Source organism: Notolabrus celidotus, chromosome 17 (assembly GCF_009762535.1).
Source record: "Notolabrus celidotus isolate fNotCel1 chromosome 17, fNotCel1.pri, whole genome shotgun sequence".
In the NCBI taxonomy this organism is placed as follows: Eukaryota; Metazoa; Chordata; class Actinopteri; order Labriformes; family Labridae; genus Notolabrus; species Notolabrus celidotus.
In genome coordinates this window covers 22,032,632-22,055,972 of record NC_048288.1, presented here as the reverse complement: position 1 = coordinate 22,055,972, position 23,341 = coordinate 22,032,632, and the positions used below count along the sequence as shown (strand labels likewise).

The following is a 23,341-nucleotide window of genomic DNA, read 5'->3' as shown; positions in this document are numbered from 1 at the left end:
TATGTTATATTCTCCTAAACAAGCATTCATATTCAACACCACTTTCACTTCTTTTTTTTTTTTTTTTATCCGGTATATTAGACATGTGCATGTGTGCATAAATAGAGATGTACTTATGTGCTTTCCTCCGGAGGGAAACACTGCTCCACTTTTGCTCAACCCACCCATATGGCACATATGTCACGCTGCTGCTTTCTGCAGCCCAGCTCTGTGTCCTCACAGTGAACCTGGTCATTCCTGCATACAGACCATCTTCAAGTACCTTAGTGCCTGTCAAAAATGTGGCAGCTCTGCCTCTCAGTTATTATTAAAATAGCATAACATGAATGACAAGAAGAGGTCCAGTTTGTATTAGTATCGGATACACTGTAATTTAATCTTTTATGCTGTTTTGACTTAATGTTTTTTAATGACTGCAAAAGAAAATTATTGATATTACCAAAAAGTAGTAAAAATAATATTTACATATTAATAAGTTCCTCAAACAGTCTCATAAATTAAGTAAAAGAAGACACTTCTTAGGGACCATTTGTGCGCATAATGTCATACATACTTTTGCATACATTAAATGTGAGTAATAAGCCACAGAACAACTTCATATATTGTTAAATATATAAAATAATGGAGAGATGCTGTAGTGTTAACACGTGAAAGGTTTTTACCAAATGTGTCACGTCTATTTTTCCTGCATCCTTCATGTGTGTTTGACATGAAGAGCACTTTGAACTTGAGCAAGTCTGGGTGTGGACTTAGCCTAATGGTTAAGTTGCGCACCCTTGTTGCAGGTGGTCCGGCTCGTTTCCCGTGTGTCGTTCCCCCACTCTCTACCAGTTTCCTACACTATCCACTGTCCTCTCCCTCTGTCATTAAAGGTGTAAAAGCCCAAAAATATAACTTTACAAAAAAAAAAAATTCCTTGTGCAAGTCTATACACATTTACAGATGGGATGATATTTATAAATTCAGGTCAACATGAACAGGGTTTACAAAATCAAGAGATACAATGCCATTGGGACCTTAAATATTGCTGCAATTACACGATAAAGAGCGATGTAACTGTGCCTTGTGAGACAGTTTAAAACATGTCTAATTGGTGAGAAAAAAAATGAGTTGTAATACCCTTTTTAAACAGCAGAGGGTGCTATCTGCCATTGACTTCACTTGTTTAACATTATTTTGTCTTTTATGTCCTTGGCTGAATGGCAGAGGTGTCAAGTAAGGAAGTACAAGTACTTGGTTACCTTACTTAAGTAGAAATTTTGGGTATCTATACTCAACTGGAGTAATTATTTTTCAGCTGACTTTTTACTTCTATTTCTTACATTTTCACGCAATTATCTGTACTTTCTACTCCTTACATTCTAAAAATAGCCTCGTTACTCGTATTTCATTTCGGCTTGTTTTAATTCCGACTTGTCGACGTTCAAAAAACACACAAAAAACACAAAAATCTATCCTGGTAAATCGCGCCATCCGGATAAAGTGAATTTGATTGTGGTTGGATGAGAAGTATAAACATGATACATTAACATATTAGTATAACATTATAGTCTTTATGGCCTTTAGAAAAATGTTTGTTTCTTTTGGGAGGTGGGGTAGTGCACTATAGGCCCCTGTGGTGCAGCCTAAACTTCTGTCCTTAATTACATTTTTACCCCTTACATTACTTTTTGAAACCAGTACTTTTACACTTTTACTTGAGTAAAAAGCTTGAGCTGATACTTCAAGTCTTTTTAAACCCTAGTATCTATACTTCTACTTGAGTAATGGATGTGAATACTTTTGACACCTCTGCTGAATGGAGGTGTACAGACATTGCAGCTGCAGGTAAACATTTTGCAGCTAGGCTAAGCTCCTCCAGAAAGGATCGCCAAATTATTTTCACCAACCATTTTAGTGTCTCTAATTTTCATATCCCTGAAAGCTAATGATAAACTACTGGACAATTGCTCCCTCTCTACTCCTGGCAAAAGTGGTGTGAGTAGTGTCCTCACATTTGCTCTTGATGTCAGGTTACTTGCACCTGCAACAAAAAGCGTGAAACAAATTGGATCATTAGCCCAGATTAAGAATTGTACTGTATGCCGGGAGATGCTATCATAGACTAATTCCTGGGGGTTAATTCAACCCCTACAACAAAATGTACCACTCAAACAGTCAACATCCTCAGATCCAGCTGCTTGTAAACCAAGTCTCCATCTATTCCTTTTTTGTGTAGTCAATTTAAGCCTCCCAGTAAGCATCAGCATGCTCCCAAATTCCATTGAACAACCAGACAAGGTGATTACACTGCTGATACCTTGACAGCGATCAGTCTGCCCAAAATACTGATATGTGCATTGCAACGCCCCTGCTGTGTTCCGATCCCAGGTATCTACTCGTCTATCCAATAAGCCTAATGACTATGAGAACCATTTTTAATAACAGGGGTGGGCAGGGGCAGGCGGATTAGGACTCCAGATGGTGCTGTTACTGCCTGCCTGCCTGCCTGCCTGCCTGCCTGCCTGCCTGTCTGTCAGAGCCACACATGTACAGCTGCAAGAGGTCACATGTTTTACTACAGCGGTCAGATCTGCTGCTGCAGCTCAGCATCACATAGACTCTTCGGTAACGCTAAAGCTGACTTTTGCAACATCAAGTATCACTTTACAGACTGCAGAGTTTTTTAAGGTATGTTTGTGTGTTTGGGAGTAGTGTCGTATAGCGGGGAAGGAACATGCAACAGATGTCACAGCATCAAATTAAAGCTTAATGCCTGGTCAGCCAAAGGAAAACACTCCAGAGCGAACCATGACACCACAGAGCTTAGACACTCCAGTCTGTGTGAGCGTGTGTGTGTGTTTTTCTGCTCATGCATGTGTGTGCCTCTGCTTATGCCCATGTCAATGTGTGTGTGATCCGCCAGTGAGACTCCTCACTCCACATGAGGCATGACACTTGCTGTTGGAAGAGCTCCTGATGATGACCACATCTTATATCATCTCTGTGACGACACCGGTTGTATTTTGGAGCAACTTGCAGTCACTTCAGTGGTTTCCCTTTTTTTTTTTTTTTTTTGACTGAGGCAGAGAAGTCGTCTTTTTTTTCATGCCGGGCGTCAGCTGCTTGCACCCTTGGGTCATGGTACTCTGAACAGAAAAAAAAAGGAGGGATTTGCATAATTCATTACAGTCGCTGTTGAACGGAGAGGCGACACAGGTGTCCCGGGCATTGCAGGGGAAAGAGCATGCCTAAGAAGCCAAAGGTAAAAAAACAACAATAACACACTACCTGTTCTTGTTTTTGTTTTGCTTGTACTATTAGTTACTTCTCTTTGAATGACTCTGAGCACTTTTTTTGGGTGCATATGGAGTCTTTGCCGTGTGCAGTTCTGGTTGTGACGACAGCAAGGGTGTCCCAGTTGATACCCGGTGTGTGAGCTCTGCTCGCCTTTCCTGTAAGCTTCGATTTTAATCATGTGTCCATGCAGGACGGGATCTGCCATTTTGATGCTATCAGAGCTGTTGTGCAGGTGAAAGACAATCTGCAGGGTCATCTTTCTGCTATCCTATGTAGACAATGGGAACCAGTGAAATAGTTTGTTCATGCAGCTAAATCCTGCTTTTGAAAGCTGATTGAGATTAGAGTATTATTTAATCTTTGGCATTTTACACAACATAGAGCAGTGTCTGCAAAGCTTTGAACTGTGATCCCCTGACATGAAGCAATCTGCAATCTGTCTGCTCGGGACAAATTGATTGTTTTTCCCTTTTAAAAATTCCAGTCATTTTAGTGGCATTAAAGGTGCCCTGTTACTCTCAATTACACAAGGGCATTGAATGCACCTCTACAGGTTATACGTCATGCATTGTAGAGCTGCCAAGTAAAGGAGTTTCCCCTCTTATGATTTATGGTAGGGCAACACTGTTGAGTAGAAGGAGCACCAAAGTTTTTTCTCTATTCTTACTGATTTGAGAAATATCCCAGCAGTTGAAGAAATGTATATCACTCTTAGCGCTTCAATGACCAGGCCTCCCCTGTCATTCTGTTGAGAGCTAAAGTGATCCCACAGCTAAATTCGGTCTGACCACCAGAGCAGCTGCATTTGTTTGCTCTTATAAATCAAAGACTGAGACTCTACAGCAGTGTAAGAAAACACATCATTTGTGGGGAAAGTTACACCCCTCATTCTTGCTCTCATTAAAAACTTATTTCAAACTCAGACCACACACATCAAAGTTTGAGACAAAAAGAGGCACAGCATGGTGACAAATAAAAACCCTAAATATGGTGGTTGTAGCTGTGGCGTGCCAGTCCCTACTGTTTGCTTGTTGTGTTGTGATTATTGGTCGATTAGATTCTTATATTGGTGGGACTTGCAGGTTAACTATCAATACGATATGATACAATCAATACTATGTGATACCATACAGTACAATTCATATGATACGATACAATACTATGAGATACAATACCATACAGTAGCATAAAGTATGATAAGATACCAAAGCCAGTACTTGGCTGATCACAGGGAAACTGTGGACCATATGTTACGATACGATATGCTACGCTCTGACGTGTTACGATACGATGTGTTACGATACGATACGATACATTTCACTACGACGTGTTACAATACAATGTGTTACGATGCGATGTGTTACGATACGATGTGTTACGATACGATGTGTTACGATACGATGTGTTACGATACGATGTGTTACGATACGATGTGTAACAATACGATGTGTTACGATGCGATGTGTTACGATACGATGTGTTACGATGCGATGTGTTACGATACGATGTGTTACGGTACGATGTGTTACGATACGATGTGTTACGATACGATGTGTTACGATACAATGTGTTACAATGCGATGTGTTACGATACGATGTGTTACGATACAATGTGTTGCGATACAATGTGTTACGATACGTTGCGATACGGTACGATACATTTCACTACATCGTGTTACGATGCAATTAGTTACGATGCGATGTGTTACGATACGATGTGTTACGATACGATGTGTTACGATATGATGTGTTACGATATGATGTGTTACGATGCAATGTGTTACAATAGGATCTTTTACAATACATTAATTTACAATACGATGTGTTACGATACGATGTGTTACGATAGGATATGTTAGAATACGATTTGTTTCAATACGATGTGTTAAAATACAATATGCTACAATACGATATGTTACAATACGATATGTTACAATACGATATGTTACAATACAATGTTTTTACGATACAATATGTTACAATACGATTTTTACAATACAATATGTTACAATACGATCTGTTACAATACGATATGTTACGATCCGATCTGTTACAATCCAATCTGTTACAATACGATCTGTTACAATACGATATGTTATGATACGATATGTTACGATACGATATGTTACGATACGATGTTACAATAAGATATGTTACAATAAGATCTGTTACGATACGATTCGTTACAATACAGTATGTTACAATACGCGTGCATTATCACCAATACAAGTCAGTCAAAAAATAGTATGAAACAGTTATCAGGAGTGTCGTGTCGGTGCATGATGTAAATTCAATGAGTATCCCATTGACAAACATTACTCCTTAGCACTTTTAGTGGTCAAAAGCTCCCCATGGGACCTTTAAGTGCGGAAATAATCCTATAATCCACTGGAGAAAGGGCATAAATAAACCCACTTCTGATGAGGTCATTCTTCTTTTTTAAAAACCTCTGTAACAAGAAAAAGGTGTAAAGAATAAATTCCATCAGTTTCTGTCCATGCTTCATGTCAGTCATTTAAATCCTGGATTGGTTGAAAGGCCCAACCGGATTTAAATCTCCTTACTGAGAGAAGCAATCATCACAAAGTGAGTCAGGGGATGAAGTGGACACAAGCAATCACCCCTGTGGGCGTTATTGTGCACAGCTTGTGGATCGTGCCCTCCCTCCTGTAGAGTCGGACGGTACACAGACGAGCATGTGACGACACGGCAGATTGTCTCACGCTGAACTGCTCAAACAGTTGGACTGTGTTCAAATGAGGAGCCCCTCAGCAGCGTCTGAGCAGCGCACAAAAGTGTCTTTGTTAGTCCAGAAATGACGATGTTGTCAGCTACATGACAGAATGAGATGCGCTGTGATGTTTTCAGAGCCATCTAAAAATGGAACTTGTAGTATTTTGATCTGAAAGTAATCACACAGAAAATAATTGGACCTAGACATCTGGACTTCTTTGTGTTTATCTCCTCTTTTTATTATACTGATCCATAATTTGATCAGTTGAGATTATATATAAAACAATTTAGACATTTTTTTAAATTCCAAAATACCTCACAAATTCAGAAGAAATATGCACATTTTAAAACCAATACTAATAAAAAAATATATCAGAAAAAAAAAACCAAATTAATGAAACTGGAAAAAATGAGGAAAAAAACAAGATACATTTTTTTAAATAAACAAACAAAATAAAACCAAAAATCTTGCGATACAAAAGTTGAATTTTCACTATTATTCAGGCAAAGAACGACATGTTCTGCTGTTGCTTTCAACATATTTAGCAGAGCCATCTTACTTAAATACTTACAATATACTCATAATTTTGAGTATTATAAAAGATGTTTACACTGTTAGAGGACCTCCTTTATTATAAATGTAGGTAACGAGTGTACAAGAATGACATTTGGTGAGAATTTGATCAGCAGAAAAAAAAGTTTTAAGGACATTCAAGCTCAAAATACTAACTGATCCTGGTACATAATTATCAGTTTAATAAAGACACCTTAAATTTTTTATCCAAATATTTTGTATCTCTGTAAGTATTGTAAAAGCTGTCTACTTTGTGGTATTGACTTTCAAAGGATGCAAGATAAACAAAAATGATTAAGGGATGTACAGTAAAAGTTTGGTTTTGCTCTGTTGAGATGTATTTACTGTAGGGAAATTGATCCTGAAGAATAATTATCAATCAATCAATCTTTATTTGTATAGCGCCAAATCACAACAAAAATTATCTAAAGATGCTTTTACAAACAGAGCAGGTCTAGACCACTCTATATCAAATTATGAACAGAGACCAAACTTGAAGACAGGGTAAGACTCAGTCTGACCCCACCTTAATCCATCATGAGCATTGCACATCGCAGTATTTAGTTAGTTACAGTGGCGAGGAAAAACTTCCTTTTAACAGGCAGAAACCTCAGGCAGAACCAGACTCAATTTTGGTCATAAACCAGCCAACAAGTATTTCCTCTGTATCCAAAGCTTGACCTTTCTCTGTGCATTAGACCTGTACGTTAGCCATACTGGTGTTTGGATGTTGTTCGAAAAGAGCCAGGCCAGCTGTTTCTGCCGAGCGACCACATCCACTGTTGAAAATCGAAGCCTATGTGAAATTGCAAAAAAGTGCAGATCCTTGAGTTTCCACTGGAGGCTGACTACAAAAGTCGAGGAGACAACCAAGGAGGCTAACCATCCACCTTTTCACTGGTTTCTTAATTAGCAGTAAGTTTGAGTCAGTATTTTTCAGTATGGTGACCGCCATGTTTGGGCCTCATATGGCCTCTCCTTCAAACCTCCTTTAACAACAACCAATGGGTGTCCTCACCGAGACTATGGTCATGGTTTCCTTTATGCTAAGCTATGCTAACTAGGCTCTGGCTGTAGCTTTTGATTTAAGCCACAGCTTGAGAGGAACATTGAGCTGACTCCAGGCAAACGGAAAGCATTTTATTATTCAAGATTTGAATATCTTCTTTTAGTGTTGGATGGACAGACTGTGAATGAGAAACCCAAACCTTAACCGCCTCATTATTAGGTATTAGGCTGTCAATATAACTAATTCAAATTGCTACAAAATCCTTTCATGTGGAGTGTGTCATCATAGAGCAGGGAGAGTAACTGTACTGTAAGTGTGAATGTGTATTTGAATACAGTGAGGGAGTGTGCCACCCTCCGCCTGTGCTTGCCTGACCTGTGCGTGACTGTATTGGTCACAGCGGTCCCAATTTGTCGGCTGAAGAGTTTTTCCTATGACTGCATGTGGGGCAGCCGATGTGTTGATGTGTTCAGCGAGCGTGAAGCCACTCAGCACCTCACATTCGCACTGCTGCCACCCAACGATTGTCTTCTGTTGTTCATGTCAGCGCTTGGGGAGTCATCAAATCTTTGCCTCCACTCTCTGTCCAGCAGCTCCGACATGATGCTTATTCCTTTAGGCATGCTCGACAAGTTCTCTTTGTCTCCTCTGACCAAACACATCTTGGGAAGGGTAAGCTTTACCATCCTTTACCTTTGACCAATACAGAGAGAAGTTTAGCCTCATGTGTATGATGTGTATTCTCAGGCTCAGTGCACATGCTAGCAGGGTCCTTTTTGGTGGAGTGGTAAAGAGAGCAGCTGGGGCTTCTATCTCTCATAACCTCTCCTCTGTCTCCATGTCTTTCCTTACACTCTCTGTTCATCAGCCTCCATACTTTCCCTCCTTTCCTGTCCTTTGTCTCACTATCTGTAATTTGAGATGTTCCCAGGTCTTGAGTTGCCCCAGTTCCCCAGTCTTGTTGGGATATTTGTTCCAGTGAAGTTCGTTTTTTAAAGAAACACCAGAAGCTAATTATCTTTACCTGCAGAAAAAAACAAGAATGTTCTTAACAATCTGTTACTTGATACTTGTCAACATCCCTAATCTGAATATTTGCACTACTGAACAGTTTGTTTTTTTGGCTTTTTGCCAAGCTGCAATCTCTGGTGTTGAAAAATGAAGCCATTGCTATGCAGTTCCTCGAGTGTCCACTAGAGGCTGACTTAAGAGGTAGGGAACACCCCATTAGTTCTCATATAAAAATGTGAATTCTTACAGCAGCATTTCTTATTCGTAAGAAGTGTGCTGGCAGTTGTTGCGCAACTCATCTGTTGTAATAAGAAGCTGTGTGCAAGTAGGGCTTAAGGCCCACCTTAGCTCCACCCATTTACCAGTTTCTCTACTGATGAAAGTTAGATTAAAGCTTTTGTTTGGAGTTTTTAAGTGGTTATGAAACAAACTGCAAAGAACAGTGTATGGGGCAAAGTAGTGTTTTAGGTTATCAATGGCTGTTCATAGATTTATTTAGCATTAGTGTATGGCAACCACTTAGTTTGTCTTCAAACATAGACTGTATAAATAATGGAGGTAGTATTCGTGACGTCACCCATCTGTTCCTGAGCGCTGTTTTGAAGCCAATCGTTGCCGGCAGCCATATTTGAAATGCGGAACTCAATCAGGCATAATGTGACGTAAAGAGGCAGAGTCGGTGGTTTCCGATGTTTCTGCAGCCAGCCTCAAGCGGATTCTCGATGAATTGCAGTTTATAACACTTCCGCATGGGCTTCATAGTTTGAGACCGGAGGTTGCCACTTGGCTTCAAAGCGCCTCTTCAGAAAAAAATCACTGAAACTATGTCTATGTTCTAAACAGCCTGTGATCAGTTCTTCAAAAAAAAGCTAATTTATTTTTCAGCCTCTCTGATAGGGATAGAGCAAGGTCATAAACATCAGTATGAAATACACTGGAAGTCTTTGGGAGGTACCACAAACATAATTATAGTGTCAGCTTTACTGTTAAAGCTTTTAACTCACTTAAGGTCTCATCTGAAGATTGAGATGACCTTTTGTCTGAAAGAAGTTAATGTATAAGGTCATTTTCAGGATTAACAACCACATTGCCACACTTCTTAAGAAGGAGATTTTCCTGTCTTTCTTCAGTTTGACATCAGAAACAGTTCTACAGAAAAGGAAGGGAGGAGATTTATTCCTTCCAGGGAAATAGAAAAATGTACACACCTCCTTCATCTAGCACTTGAAGTCCTCTAAGGAGACTTTAATTTGTGTGATAGCATTCTTGGCAGGGCAAAATGCACTTGAAAGGTCTTTTCTGACGGAAATCTAATGATCTAATTGTGGTATATGTTAGCTCATTAGTGATCCTTTCAAGTTTTCTAAACATCATTTGTGTGACTCTTGGCCTCTTTTGATAGCTCTGACAGAAAACAAAAACACTGTTGACATTGTTGGATACTGTTTGTGTCTTTGGCAAGATGCTCGGGGTGGGAATCAATCAATTCTCTTCAGTATCTGTTGATGCTTTGTCTTGTGTTATAAAGTCGTCATTGTGATGATCTTGTATTGATGTGAAGCAGATTAACTCATGATCCTGAGTGTTTGACACAACAATGATTGGCAAAGTGGGACCACCATGGAGTCTCAGCAGCTTACTGGTTGGTTACCTGTGCCCCTCTGATTTGAAGGTAGAGGCCAGGTGGCATGGGAACATATATCATGTAAATTTGAGTGCACTGGTTTGATGCCTGTTGTGTAGACTGATTACCCATGAACTCCAGAGCCATTTATCTGACTGACAAAGAAGCGCTCTAACTTCTATTCTACTAATCTGTAACCACTCAATACAACAATTTAGACATTTTTAAAGCTCCTGTGAAGATTTTTTAGCTGGTATGAAACACACTGAAATGGATAAGAAATCCTCTGAATGAGCTACAAAAGCAAATGAGATCGTCAGCATAGAGATTGATTATTCCTACATAGTTATTTTTAATGTTTGAAACCACCGCCTCAGGGAAGGCGTGAGACAATGCCATCACCAGCGTTCTGTAGAAACAGCTTTGTTCACATTTCCAGCAGCAAAGATTTTCAATGAGTGATACTCTAAAGATAAAAGCATAGACTGTATAAAATATGGACGTAGTATCCATGACGTCACCCATCTGTGAAAGCGCTGTTTTGGGGCCAATCGTCGACGGGAGCCATATTGCTGCTGTCGAGCGATTGTGACGTAAAGAGGCGGGCTTTGAGTCTCCTAGCCAACAGCTACAGTGTTCCCACCTGTCAACCAAGTCAGCTGTGCCTCTCATTGGAAGACTCGTAATCTCAATATCTTTGAAATTGCCGTATTAGAAAAAAATTCCGCCCCCCTGTACAGTGTGTGCCGATCGAGAAATGAGCTATCCAGACTACACTCGACTTTTGTACCAGAGAGAAAACGTACTGCTTCCACAGGGTGCCCCAGGATCAACACACTGAAAGTTCTTCAGTGGGGAGTAGAGAGCGGGGGGGAGACATGCAGGAAATGGTCGACCGGCCGGGAATCGAACCGGCGACCCCTGCGACGAGGACTGTAGCCTCTGTATGTTGGGCGCTTAGACCACTAGGCCACCAGCGCCCCATAAAAAGTAACTATTAAGAAACAGTCAGAGTCATTGTTAATGGTCTAGTTTTCTTATTTTAGATCATGAAGAGGCATCAGTTTTCATTTCAGCTTGATTCACAACCAGCTAAAAGCACCACACTGGAGCTTTAAGATACAAACCATTAAGTCTTAAGTCTGATTTATACCTCTGCGTCGATTCGACGGCGTAATCTACACCAGAGGTCTGCGTAGCTCCCGTACCTACGCAGAGGCCTACGCACGTAGCTGACGTGCACCTCCTCCAAAATGTAACTACCCGTAGAATCAACGCTGAACGCAAGCCCTGTGATTGGTCCGCTCGGCGGCATTGTATTTCCCGCATTTACAGTATTTCCGTGATCGGCCGTATATTTCATCTCCTCCTCTTTATTCTTCCCTGTAATCATGTCTGTATGATAAACAGTAACATGTATCAGCCGTAAATTAACATAACACGCTCTGAATCCCTGTGGAAAAGTAAACAGTTCATAGCGGGGCTGGAAGCAGGCAACCGGCTATCAGAGAGAACACACTGCCTTCAAGCGTTTCGGAGTAGTACTGGTGCACGACACGGACACACGTTGACGCAGAAGTATGTAGTGCTCATGCCCGCGTCAGCTCCTGCTGCGTAGGGGTGACGCAGAAGTATAGATCAGCCTTAGATATAATCAAGTGCACTGCAAAACTTGTAGAGCTAGTTTTGCTCAGCACAATGCACTTTTAGACGCATGAATAGTCGCTGAAACTAATGCAGTGCGGCTGTTTCAGAGAGGTTTTGATTGAGCTTTCTTGTCATTTTGGAGGATGTATCTCAAGGTGCTGTTGACTAGGGTGAAAAGGGTTTTTGTTGTTGTTTGTTTTTAGTGAGCCCAATTAAACAATCTTGATTTATTGTGGCACTGTTGTACTGCTGAAACTGAGAGAGCAGCAGAACTCTCAAATTACCAACAACTGTTGGGCGCTGTCATCTCTTTCTCAACACACTGAGACAGTGTATTGAATCCCCTCACGGTGCAATTACTGTATGCTGGTTTTGAAAGCTATCCTTGTTGGCCTTTGTGCGCCTGTCAGAGTAAACGCCTGCTTACGTCATCGGCTGCATGTATACTGATCGATAAGCCAAAGGCAATGCCAGCACTCATTCCCCAGCGCAGGCAGAACAAGAGGACATTGATCAATCAAATCCCATTCAAAGAGTCCATTCAGAGAGGGCTGATAATTACTGAGGGCAGCAAAGAATCCTCTGGTATCACTACATTATAGTAATTACACAAAATAAAGCAAGTAATGTGGGGTGAAGCGTGATTTGCTTTTGTTGCTTACATTCACACAGTATATACAGTGAAAGAAGCTTTTATGACACATTACACACATTAAAACCGACAGACAATGCTATTTGATAAAAATACATTTAAATGAATGTATATTTAATTGTAGTTTTTATCAAATAGCATTTTAAAAACAGTTTAAAAAATGTCCTGAACACCTAACTGGGTATTTTTCTTATGTTTGATTTTCGAGCTTTGTGGTGCAGTTATGTAAAAGTCATTTTTAGTGAGCGATCAGAGACACCACATCACACTTCCTGATCAACTGTCATCACGCTCAGCATGCCGAGGTTTTTGCCTCCGGGGTTGAACTTAATTAGAGCCTGCTCTTCACCTTCATTTACCTTGACCTCATGTAGCACAGCAGGGTTTACATTTTACCACAAACTATTATTTATTTCAGCTCTGAAAGGCAGGAAGACAAAAGAATCACACACAGGGGGTTTGGCTTTATCATGTTGTTTTTATTCCAAATGAAATAACTCAGGGTTTGAGACTGGAAGGGGACATTATCATGAACCAACTTTGGGAAAGTCTTTTGTTGTCGATTACATTTTTGCATCATCCCACAGAGCCCTCTAACTTTAAAGTTTTTAATACTTTCAGCACTGTCTGCAGCACATACAGCATCACAGCTCAGCACTGATGTGGGTTAGCACTGAGGTTATGGACGTGTATTCAACCAAACGATTAAACCTTGTTGGCCTTGCAGTCTAAAGGCCAAATTCCACCAGATCAGTCTCCGGTCCGTCTCCGATCCGTCACGGCACCAGATCTGATAGGTTTCTATTCTAGTCAATCTGTTAACCCCCACTGGATCCGCTCCGTTGCGTTCCGGCTGCATCAGGCACCAAAACAAAGTTAAAACAACCGTTTAATTTTCCGAATAAAACACTGTGTGAACGTCAGATCGTTTTTAACTTAACTATGACAAAACGAATGTCATTTAGAGCGGAGGCAGGCCTGGAGTCATCAAGTCAGAGGTTTTCAGAGGACAATAAAGACACCATGGACGAGAAGAGGAGGAGGAGAATCCTTGATTCAGTGATTGCCGCAGAAAAACCACAGTCGCGTGACTCCAGATATCCGGCAGTCCTGCTCCATGCTGCGTTCTGAAAACGCAACCGGTGGGTGTTGACAGATGAGAGAACACAGAGCCGGATCGCAGTGGATCGGAGACGGACCGGACACAGATCTGGTGGAAGTCCTGTGTAAGCGTGCGTCCCATGTACAGAGGCTGTAGTTCTCGTTGCAGCGGTTGCTGGTTCTTTGCCTTCCCCCACTCTCTACTCTCCACATTTCTAATCAAATGAAGTCAAAAATGCCCCCCAAAAAGCCTAACTTCAAACCTCATCACCCTCGTTAGTCGGCACCAGAGTCGGTTAAACAAGTTTTTACAGTAAAAGAAGGCAGATTGTCTTATTGTTGGAAAAGCTGGGTTAGCATTCAACCTTTTCCAGTCTAAGGCACTGCCTTTGGCTTATCGCCAATCTAGCTGTAGCATATGCTGTAGGTTTACGTAGCCCTGGACCTGTGCTGAAGCATACGCAAGTAGCCTGACCTGCCCCTCCTCAAAAATATAAATACTCGTCAACAGTGCAGACCACTAGCCCTGTGATTGGTCCACTGGGTAGCATCATAATGTCATGCATTTGCAACATTTCCCTGTACATCAGCCGTACATTACATGTCCTTTCTTTTCTTCTTTGAAACAACTGCAGTATGATCAACTGCTGCACAACTTTTAGGAATCGCCACGGTTTGCTGTGCACAAACAAGCAGAGAACATAGTGGGACCGGAAACTGGTGATATGACTAGAATTGAAACTGCACTGCCAACTAGCATGTAGGTAGAGTATTGCAGAGGGAAGCGGACACTCTGAAGCACAAGTATGTAGTGCTCACGAGGGCATTGGCCACTACATTGGTGTAGCTTATGTCCAAAATTATTCCAGATTTTTTTATTGTAGCAGTTTTGGCTCTTTTTTTTTTTGCTTTTAAAAAGAGACTGTTTAAATTTTTGCTTCTCTTGTACAACAGTTGAATTTTTAAGCTGTTTTTTTTATATATCAGACAATCCAAGGGCTCCACTGATGCACCAGGACTTAAAACCATTGTTCTGGTGAAATGAGGATAACCATCCCACAGTTTGCCACGTGCCGAGCACAAGCTCTGGATGATAATCCTCAGAAAGGGGTTAACCCTGATCAAACACAATATAATCCTGGATTTAGGTTGGGCTGCCCAGAAAACATTTTCTCCCCATGCCGTGAAAAATACAAATCTGGGCTTTTACTGGGATGTCAAATAAAGCCCAGGACATGCAGATTTAGAGACGTATGAAATTACAAGATGGACAAAAGAAAAACACTTCTCCGTGATATGGCAGCATTCCTCCCTTTGCGCCTGTTTTATAACAGGAACATTTGAATGAGTTATGGTTATACTTAGTGAACTCATGACTCAGCTTCCGGGTAATGTTTTGACTCATGTTTTACCGCTTTAATAGCATCTTTTCCTCTCCCAGCCTACATGAGATGTTACGTTACAAACACACATCACAGCTTCAGAGTGTCTGATGTCTGATCCGTACAGTAACCACCACAGTTTATGACATGTGTACCAGCTGCATTACACAGGAGCCCTGACTGCTAATAAAAATCAGACACTCTTTAAAGTAACAACATTTTTCTAACTTCTGTTTTTTTTTTTTTATGATTATGAGAGTTTGCATTGCGTCTTCTTGTGCTTTTATTCTGCTGAGTAACTTCCTGCTTTGTTTGTTTAGTTCTTTAAGGCGAACACCAGGGGAAATGTTTGTGCCATGAAATGACCAAACGGAAAGTTTCGATGGCTTCAGTCGCCTTGATAATGAAAGCAAATATGGCATTTCGTCAATGCAGTGAACATAATTACTTCCTGACGTCTTTTGGTCTCAACATGTGTTGAGACTATACAGTGAGTTCAACTCTTCCTCTCCTCTTTAAGGCAAAGTGGAACACATGTAAACTCCCCAGATCACACACTCGCACACAGACATAAAAAGCTTCTGCAGCTGCTTTTGGTGCTTTCTGGAATTTCCAGGTCGGCCCTGTTGGCCAGAGATCTTACTTCCTAACTGGCTGTGTGTATGTGTGTGTGTGTGTGTCTGAAACAGAGAGTGTGTGTATGTGTGTGTTTGTGTGTGGGAGGGGTGAGGGGGGCTTGTTTTTGGGGGCTGGAGGACGGTCGCGGCGCTCTGGAGTGTTCTCCCAGCGTGGGAAAGACGCTCGTCTTTTCTCTGCCTCTCAGGGACTAAAGTAGGCCAAAGAAGGGCTACAGAGGGAGCAACTTCTCTGCCCCGGCTACAACTTTCTCTGCTCCAGTCGCTCTCCCTCTTGAGTCGAGACGAGGGGCTTTTTGGGAGCCAAGCAGCCGGGCTGGTGGGAGTTCTTGTGCTCTGAGAGGAGATGGGCAGCAGCTGAGGAGATTTTTCTCCCAGCCGGGCTGAACAGCAAAGACGGGCAGGGAAGAAATGTATCACTCCGGCAGTGAGGAGTCAGATCTGGTAAGTTTGAGTAAACACGCATTCTGCTTTCTCGCAAAGTCTCCTTTCACACTCCTCTGAGCCAAACACGGCAGCAGCTCTCACTGTTCTTCTTCTCCTCTACCCTCTGAACAAAGAGGAAGGACTCGGACTGCAGGAGAATGGAGGTTATTAGTGCAGGGTTTAAAAGGGGCGTAATCACACACTTCCTATTTTTCTCCCCCGTCGCTTTGCCTGAAAGTTAGCGACACACTCTGGGACTCTGTTGCAGAAAAGAAGAAGCTCTTGGAGCATCTATTCGGATTGTGCGAGCATGGTTGATGACCAAAACTAGCTCAAAGTGGAGAGCCGGGACAGTAGTTAAAAAGCATGGAGAGAGGAAGTAAACGGCTGGGGGAAGCTTGGTGCTTTATGCACAGAGACCGGTAGAGAACATAAAACTTGGCTTGACTTAGAGCAAAAGTTTGTCTGTTTGACAACTGACCCAGTTTTCATGTCCTTATATGTGTAGCTTTAAAGCTAAATTCAAGCTCACAAGTTTCACCAAACGGAAGTCATGTCCGTGTGAGGTCATAGATATTTTATCAAACATGTCCTTATCTGTACATGTTCATATCTTCATGTCTTAGAATTCAGATTATCATCCGCCACACGCTTTTATTAATGTTTAATAGCTTTGACAACATCACTCAGAAAAGTTGTTTAAACTACAGACATGTATGTAAAATGCAGATATATCAGGCTAGTTTCAAAGCAGAATTATGAGTATAGTTTGTTTAAAATGTTTCCTGCAGTTCTGGGAATCATCTTCAGTGTTGGGGTCTGAATTTGTCACACTGATACAACATGATCCAGTATATTTGTAAGAAACCATCCAACAGTGTGGATTGAGACAATGAAAGCTGGTGTTCAGACTCTACCTGAAACCAGTCAGGAATGAGTGAGTGAATCTAAATCATTAAATCCCACATTATTTAGTGCTGCAGTGTGTCATATATCACTCCAGCTCATTTCTAATTGTGGGTGTATGAGAAACTGCCTGATTAGCTTCTCTCTGAGGCTCAGTCTGTGGCTAATTTCCTTTAATTTAGGAATTAGAAAACCAATTACTCACAGAAACACACAGAAGCAACATTCTGATACACAAAGAGTCTGTTCAGAACACACTGTATCAGCATCTTGTTGTTATGTAACTTCTATCACACTGATACTTTTATTTTGGTATGATTAAGAAAGTCCAGGAAGTTCAATCAGTTTGTTTGCAATAACAATAATACAGAATCTTAGCTGTAATGGTTCACCTAAGAAAATGTTTGACTGTTTTTTGGAGGGATGTCAACATTTCTATACTTTTCAATATCACATGCTTTAAACCAATTCGGTATGTAAGGGATGATGTATGGTTAGCTGGTAGTTATAGGAAATAGAATCCTGATAGGGTGAGACAAGACCCTAACATAAAGCGGAGGGTCATGTCCACCCCAAACGAAAACCTCCGGTCTCAAACTATGAAGCCCATGTTGAAGTGTTATAAACTGCAATTCATCGAGAATCCGCTTGAGGCTGGCTGAAGAAACACCGGAAACCACATACACACCAATTCAAAAAAAACGATCTTTGCAGCATTAATAAACATGTTTACAGACTGGTTCAAAAAACGGTTTGGCCCTACATAGCTAATTTCTCTATCGGCACACATAGCTGTTGGCTAGGAGGCTCAAACTCCGCCTCTTTATGTCACACTTTGCCTGGTTGAGTTCTGCATTTCCAATATGGCAGCGCTCAGGCACAGATGGATGACGTCACGGATATTATGTCCATATTTTATACAGTCTATGGTCCACCCTGAAGCCCCCTGGCTACCAACCTTCTTTGTAGCCACCATAAACATGAAGTTGCACTCACCTGCTCTGCTGCCGTTGATAATATTACTGGACAGGATCCATTATGAAAAAATCTGTAGCCTCTTGATTTAGCATGCTGATCGAAACTAAAGTTTAAGCCATGTTGTTTTGATGTGAACAGAAACCAATGGTTTGTGGTGTCATCATGCAGTAGCAAAATGTGCCGTAACTCTTGTCTGTGATGTGTGATCACTTTGCCTCTGGCGTTGCTCGTGTAAGTGAAAGTTAATAACCGTTGTCAAGGGGTTTTGACCATAGACTGTTTAAAATATGGACGTAGTATCCGTGATGTCACCTATGTGTTTCTGAAGCGCTGTTTTGAGGCCAACCAGTGGCGGCAGCCATATTGCTGCTGTCGAGCGATTGTGATGTAAAGAGGCGGGCTTTGAGCCTCCTAGCCAACAGCTACAGTGTTCAAGTCAGCTGTGCCTCTCATTGGAAGACTCATAATCTCAATACCTTCGAAATTGCTGCATTAGAAACAAATTCACCCCCCCTACAGTTAGTGCCGATCAAGAAGTGAGCTATCCAGACTACACTCGTCTTTTGAACCAGGCTGTAAGCATGTTTATTTCTGCTGTAAAGATCTTCCTTTTTAGATTGGTGTGTATGTGGTTTCTGGTACTTCCAGAGCCAGCCTCAAGCAGATCCTCGATGAACTGCAGTTTTTAACACTTCTGCATTGGACTCATATTTTTAGATCGGAGGTTACTGTTTGGTTTTGACCAATCAGTATCAAGCATCTCACACAGCCGGAAGATCAGTAAAAGAGCTGGGTAATAATCTTAATTATTACACTGGATAGCATGGAAAAGTACAAGCGGGAAGCAAAGAAACATGCAAAAGAAAAGAGCAGCAATGGTCGAGTTACATAGAGAAGAAGAGTGCCTAGAAGTGTAATTATTATTGCACTAGTATCAAAATAGGTTGATATAGTTAGATTTTTACAAGTGTTGTATTGAAGTTTGAAATTCTGGAATCGTGACTCTTATTGTTTGGTATCACTGTTGTTTGGGAAACCCCTGTGGCCACAATATCAATATTACAGACAGCATACATTTAGCCAGAAACCATTCCAGGGTGGATAATTCATCTCTGTTAAGAATGAATAAATGAAGCTGAAATCATTTTACTCCAGCACACTGGTATGTTTTGCTCCGCTGAAGACGGTTAACAGCCTGTTCTGCTCTCTTGGCCTGTTCTCATCAATCAGCCTGCATACACCCGGAAACCGCCCGAATATTGATGACGCAAGCATGAAATAGCAGTGCAGAGCAGCCCCCGGCCTCTCTTACTGTATCCCCTTGATCTGCCATCATCCTATTATGGTGCTGTGTGTCCAGTGAGAGACCTGAGAGCGAAGGAGCTGCTAGATAAAGTAGATCACGCTGTGAGGAGGGGATTCTCTGTTAACAAAAGGAATGCCTCTCAAGGGACTGCTGCTGCTCTGTGCAGGTAACACGTACTGAGGGGGAAGGATTAGCAAGTCGTTTATGGTTTTATGGGTCGGTCTGCATTTGTCTTCTCATAATATAGCAGGGAGTAAAGTAAAGAGAAGCACAATAAATGCTGCATGTTTATTTATAAATCAGCACAGAACATTGCTGTAGCAGGTTAATAAGTAATACATTTTAAGGACAGGATATTTAAAATGATAAACATTTATTAAAGCTACAGATACATGTCCCAATCTGACATATGTGACAACATGAACTCCTCAACTCTAGCACTGGCAGTGTTCGTCCACCACTTTGATCCAAGCAGAAATACCTCAACAAATGTCCAATCAAGTTAAAAGAGAGTTGGAGGAAACATGAAAGTTTCTTAGAGGATGAAAGTTGGTGAGTTTGGTGAGCTCGTGACTTTGCTTTGGCGCCCCCAAAACGGCCTGATTAATATCCCCCATGCTCTAATGCTGATGTAAGAGCTACTTGAGGATTCCATTTAGTAAGATCAGCCAGATAAGCTTTTATAAATGTGTCCAATACTTTTATCCATGACTGATAACTTCCCAAGTAAAGGGAATCCAGTTGACTTCAGTTGCATCCAGGGGCGGAACAACATATCAATGCTGCAATATATCGTCGTCCTCAAGTGTGATATAGTTATTATATTGCTGGCGCCAAACACCAATGTTTTAATTCAATGACTATATAGCGATCTTATTCTGACTCACAAGCTGCTCATATATTGATTTATAGCTAGGTGGTGTTTTATTGTTTGGTGAAATAGGAAGTGCAAAGTTTGTCATGTATTGTAGTTTTTTTTCACAACATTTTTTATTGAGTTTTGAAACATGTAGATATATGTTGGACAGTTTCTTCAGTACAATAAGAGTAGTTATAAGTAAAGAAACAAAAAAAAAAAAAAAGACAGGAGACACCTAGAACACAACACAAACTAAGCTTGGCTGCTCAATGAGTTACTCCAAGAAATCAACAGTACGCATTTGAGGTAACTATAGCGCATTATACAGAAAGGCTCCAGAAGGACAAAAGAAGGAAAGCAGGTCAAGTATGCATACGTGTAATCTACACACATACAAGAATATGTAGAGACATACACATAAAAGAGGGATGTACCCATACCACTACCATAGCATTCAGCAAGAGAATAAATAAATAAAATATAATCAATAAAATAAAAAGGTACAAAAACCCTGGTGTAACCACACCCATTATGAATCATCCAGTAAGTGCAGACCCTTAACATATTCGAAGAAATTGCCCCATGTTTGTGTATTGTAGTTTTGAGACATGAAATTACAAACAGGTGTAAAGTCAATTTCTCATTTTTTTAATTTGTCACTCAAAAATGTTAAACATCCTCAGAATTTGCTGTTTAAAATAATTTTTCTGCATCTTCATTAATTCTCTTTCTGTTTTCAGTGATTATGTTTTGAAGTTGGGCTGTTAGTAAGGCAGATCAAGCCTGTTTAACCCTCATGTTATGTTGTTATGTTGCGGGTCAATTTGACCCTTTTTAAAGTTCAAAAATAAGAAAATAAAAAAGTAAAGTATTTTTTCAGTATGAAACGTCTTTGCTTGGCTTAATATGTGAAATTAACATATAAAATTAAAAGGGTTCATTTCACATTTTAGGCAATATATGCCTTACAAACCAGCTAAAAACAGCATATAAATCTGGGCGGCATGTCTTGGGTTAATTAATCAACATCACTTCATAAAAAAAAAAAAAAAAAAAAGCAAAATTCAAAATAAAATAAAGGAAGATCTATGTCATGTCAAACTATTGTAATTATATTTAGTTCTTTCCAATGTATATTTAATAAAGTTTTAATGTGAATTTTAATGAAAAACGACTGAGTTATCCTCATTGAACCATGATCTGTGAGAATTAAAGAACACCAATGGACCAAATATTGATTTAAATGGTCAGTAATAGAGTTAATAATGAGATTAAATAATGTTTATTGGGATTTTTTGGGTTCTGACACTTTTGGATAATTAAATATGCCCGGGTCAAATTGACCCAGGAACATTATTGCTGTTCCTGAGAAATGAACATAACAGGAGGGTTAAACACTTTGGGCTCTTCGTGTTAGACCCCTTTAGTGTTTTTTTAAAGGATAAAAATGTAATTGATTCATGAAATAATTTTAAGATAGATATGTCATTAACTAATAGATGTGAATGTTACTGTCCCGTCTTTTTTACAAGAAGTCTTATCCCTGTACATTTTATTCCATGTGAGCAGGAGTAGATCCGTGAACAAAAGGTCATGTATATATAAACATCATTTAAAGGCACACCTTGTCTGAAGCTCACTGGCCGAGGGGTTGGTTTCTCAGTTTCTAGCGAGCCACTGGGCGCCGTGAGATCATGTGACACACAGCCAGTGATTCCATCACCTCGATGGGATGATGCACTTATCTAATGCACTGGCACTGGGAATGCTGGGTAAACACTTTTTTCACAGGCCTGTCAGTGTCACCTTGATGGTCATGCATCCAACCCCCCTCCCCCTTTCCACAGCGGAGGAATCATTACTCCTCCCCCTCTTCTATACACTCTTTCCTGTCACAGACAGACAGCGTCAATCTCTCTTTCACTTTCTTGCTCTCTTGTATTTTTCATGCCTCTGCTCTGAGTTGAGTATTAGTAACCGTCCCTCGTATAGCAGTCACATTTCACACTCGCGGCTGTCATGTCTGCTCTTATTGTCCCCTCGTGACGGAGGAGTTGCTGGTTGTACGCCGATGATTTTAATTGACTTTGTGTTGCTCGGAGTGAAGTGGCAGTGATGGACAGATGGCTGAAAAAGAAGCTTCGGTTTCTAGCCAAGAATGAGTCAGTCTCAGCTTGAGACTGCGAGCAACACTCGCTCAGCCCGTTGTCAGCCTGCTGCAGTCAGCTACAGTCCGTCAGCCAGAACCCAACATGTCTTGGCACAAGCAGGAAGATTCACTCTTCAGTCATGATGCTTATGATAATGTGAGGTGTGCTGTGCAGGCCGACTACGCTGCCCCTTTAAATTCACTCCTGACCCTTGAATGAATATTGGCTGTTTTGCTCTTTTTGACAGCAGTTCTGAAATTAGTGTTAAATTCACTTTATCGCATAGCTTAGAATTTAAGAGGTGACATTTTCAGATTGCACTGTCATAACTTCCTGTTTTCATGCCTAAAAACAAATTCCATCATTGCTTGATTTTATAATAAATAAATAAGTAGATAAAAACTTAATTTGTATTTATATACCAGTGTGTGAAACAACTTATATGGTTTTTATAACCCCTTTTACAGAAGTCTTCGACCTTTTTATTGTATTTTGTATGTAAATAACGATGTTTCAATATGATACTGATGAATTATTGGTAACAAAATGCACCTTAAAGCTGCTGTTGGTAGTCACAGAGTTAACATCTGTTCAGAGAGAGGGACTTTGAATGTCAACACTATCCCTCCCAACCAGATTTCCTCTTAGCCCCCCAACACAGATCAGTGTGTGCAGTCATGATAGTGCCGGACTCGTAACCAATCATTGGACGTAGTAGGGGCCGCCCCTTAACCAATCAGGACAGAGGATTGGAGATTAGCTATGATTGGTCCGTCATAACGGGAACGAGGGGAAAATAACATTGCTTGAAACAAAGGCATTGGAAAACACAGAGATTTCACAATAGTCTCAAATTACTTCACTTACCAATGAGTACTGATGGGTATTATGACCCTTTTCTCCAAACCCAGCAGAAAAAAAGTAACTTTTTTTACACCATTCCTACAAACAGCAGCTTTAATTATTCATTTGTCCACAGTAATATCAAAAGATATCACATGTTATAAATGCCAGTTAGCTCCAGAAAGGATCTGCTCTCCCTAAAAACAGTCATTTGTGCATTTTGCCA

At 40.7% G+C, this 23,341-nt stretch overlaps 1 protein-coding gene across 3 annotated transcripts in view; it reads left to right on the top strand.

Annotated features, from left to right (window-relative positions):
* Positions 1-23,341, top strand: part of cacnb2a (calcium channel, voltage-dependent, beta 2a) — a 94,458-nt gene that overhangs the window by 30,735 nt on the left and 40,382 nt on the right. The window contains exon 1 of one of the 3 annotated variants that reach the window (XM_034706208.1): positions 15,785-16,091. The exons of the other annotated variants lie outside the window; for them this stretch is intronic. Coding sequence (XP_034562099.1) covers positions 16,059-16,091 — 33 coding nt within the window. The 5' untranslated portion in view covers positions 15,785-16,058. Of the gene's footprint in view, positions 1-15,784; positions 16,092-23,341 lie in introns of those variants that run through there. 3 annotated transcript variants of the gene reach the window in all.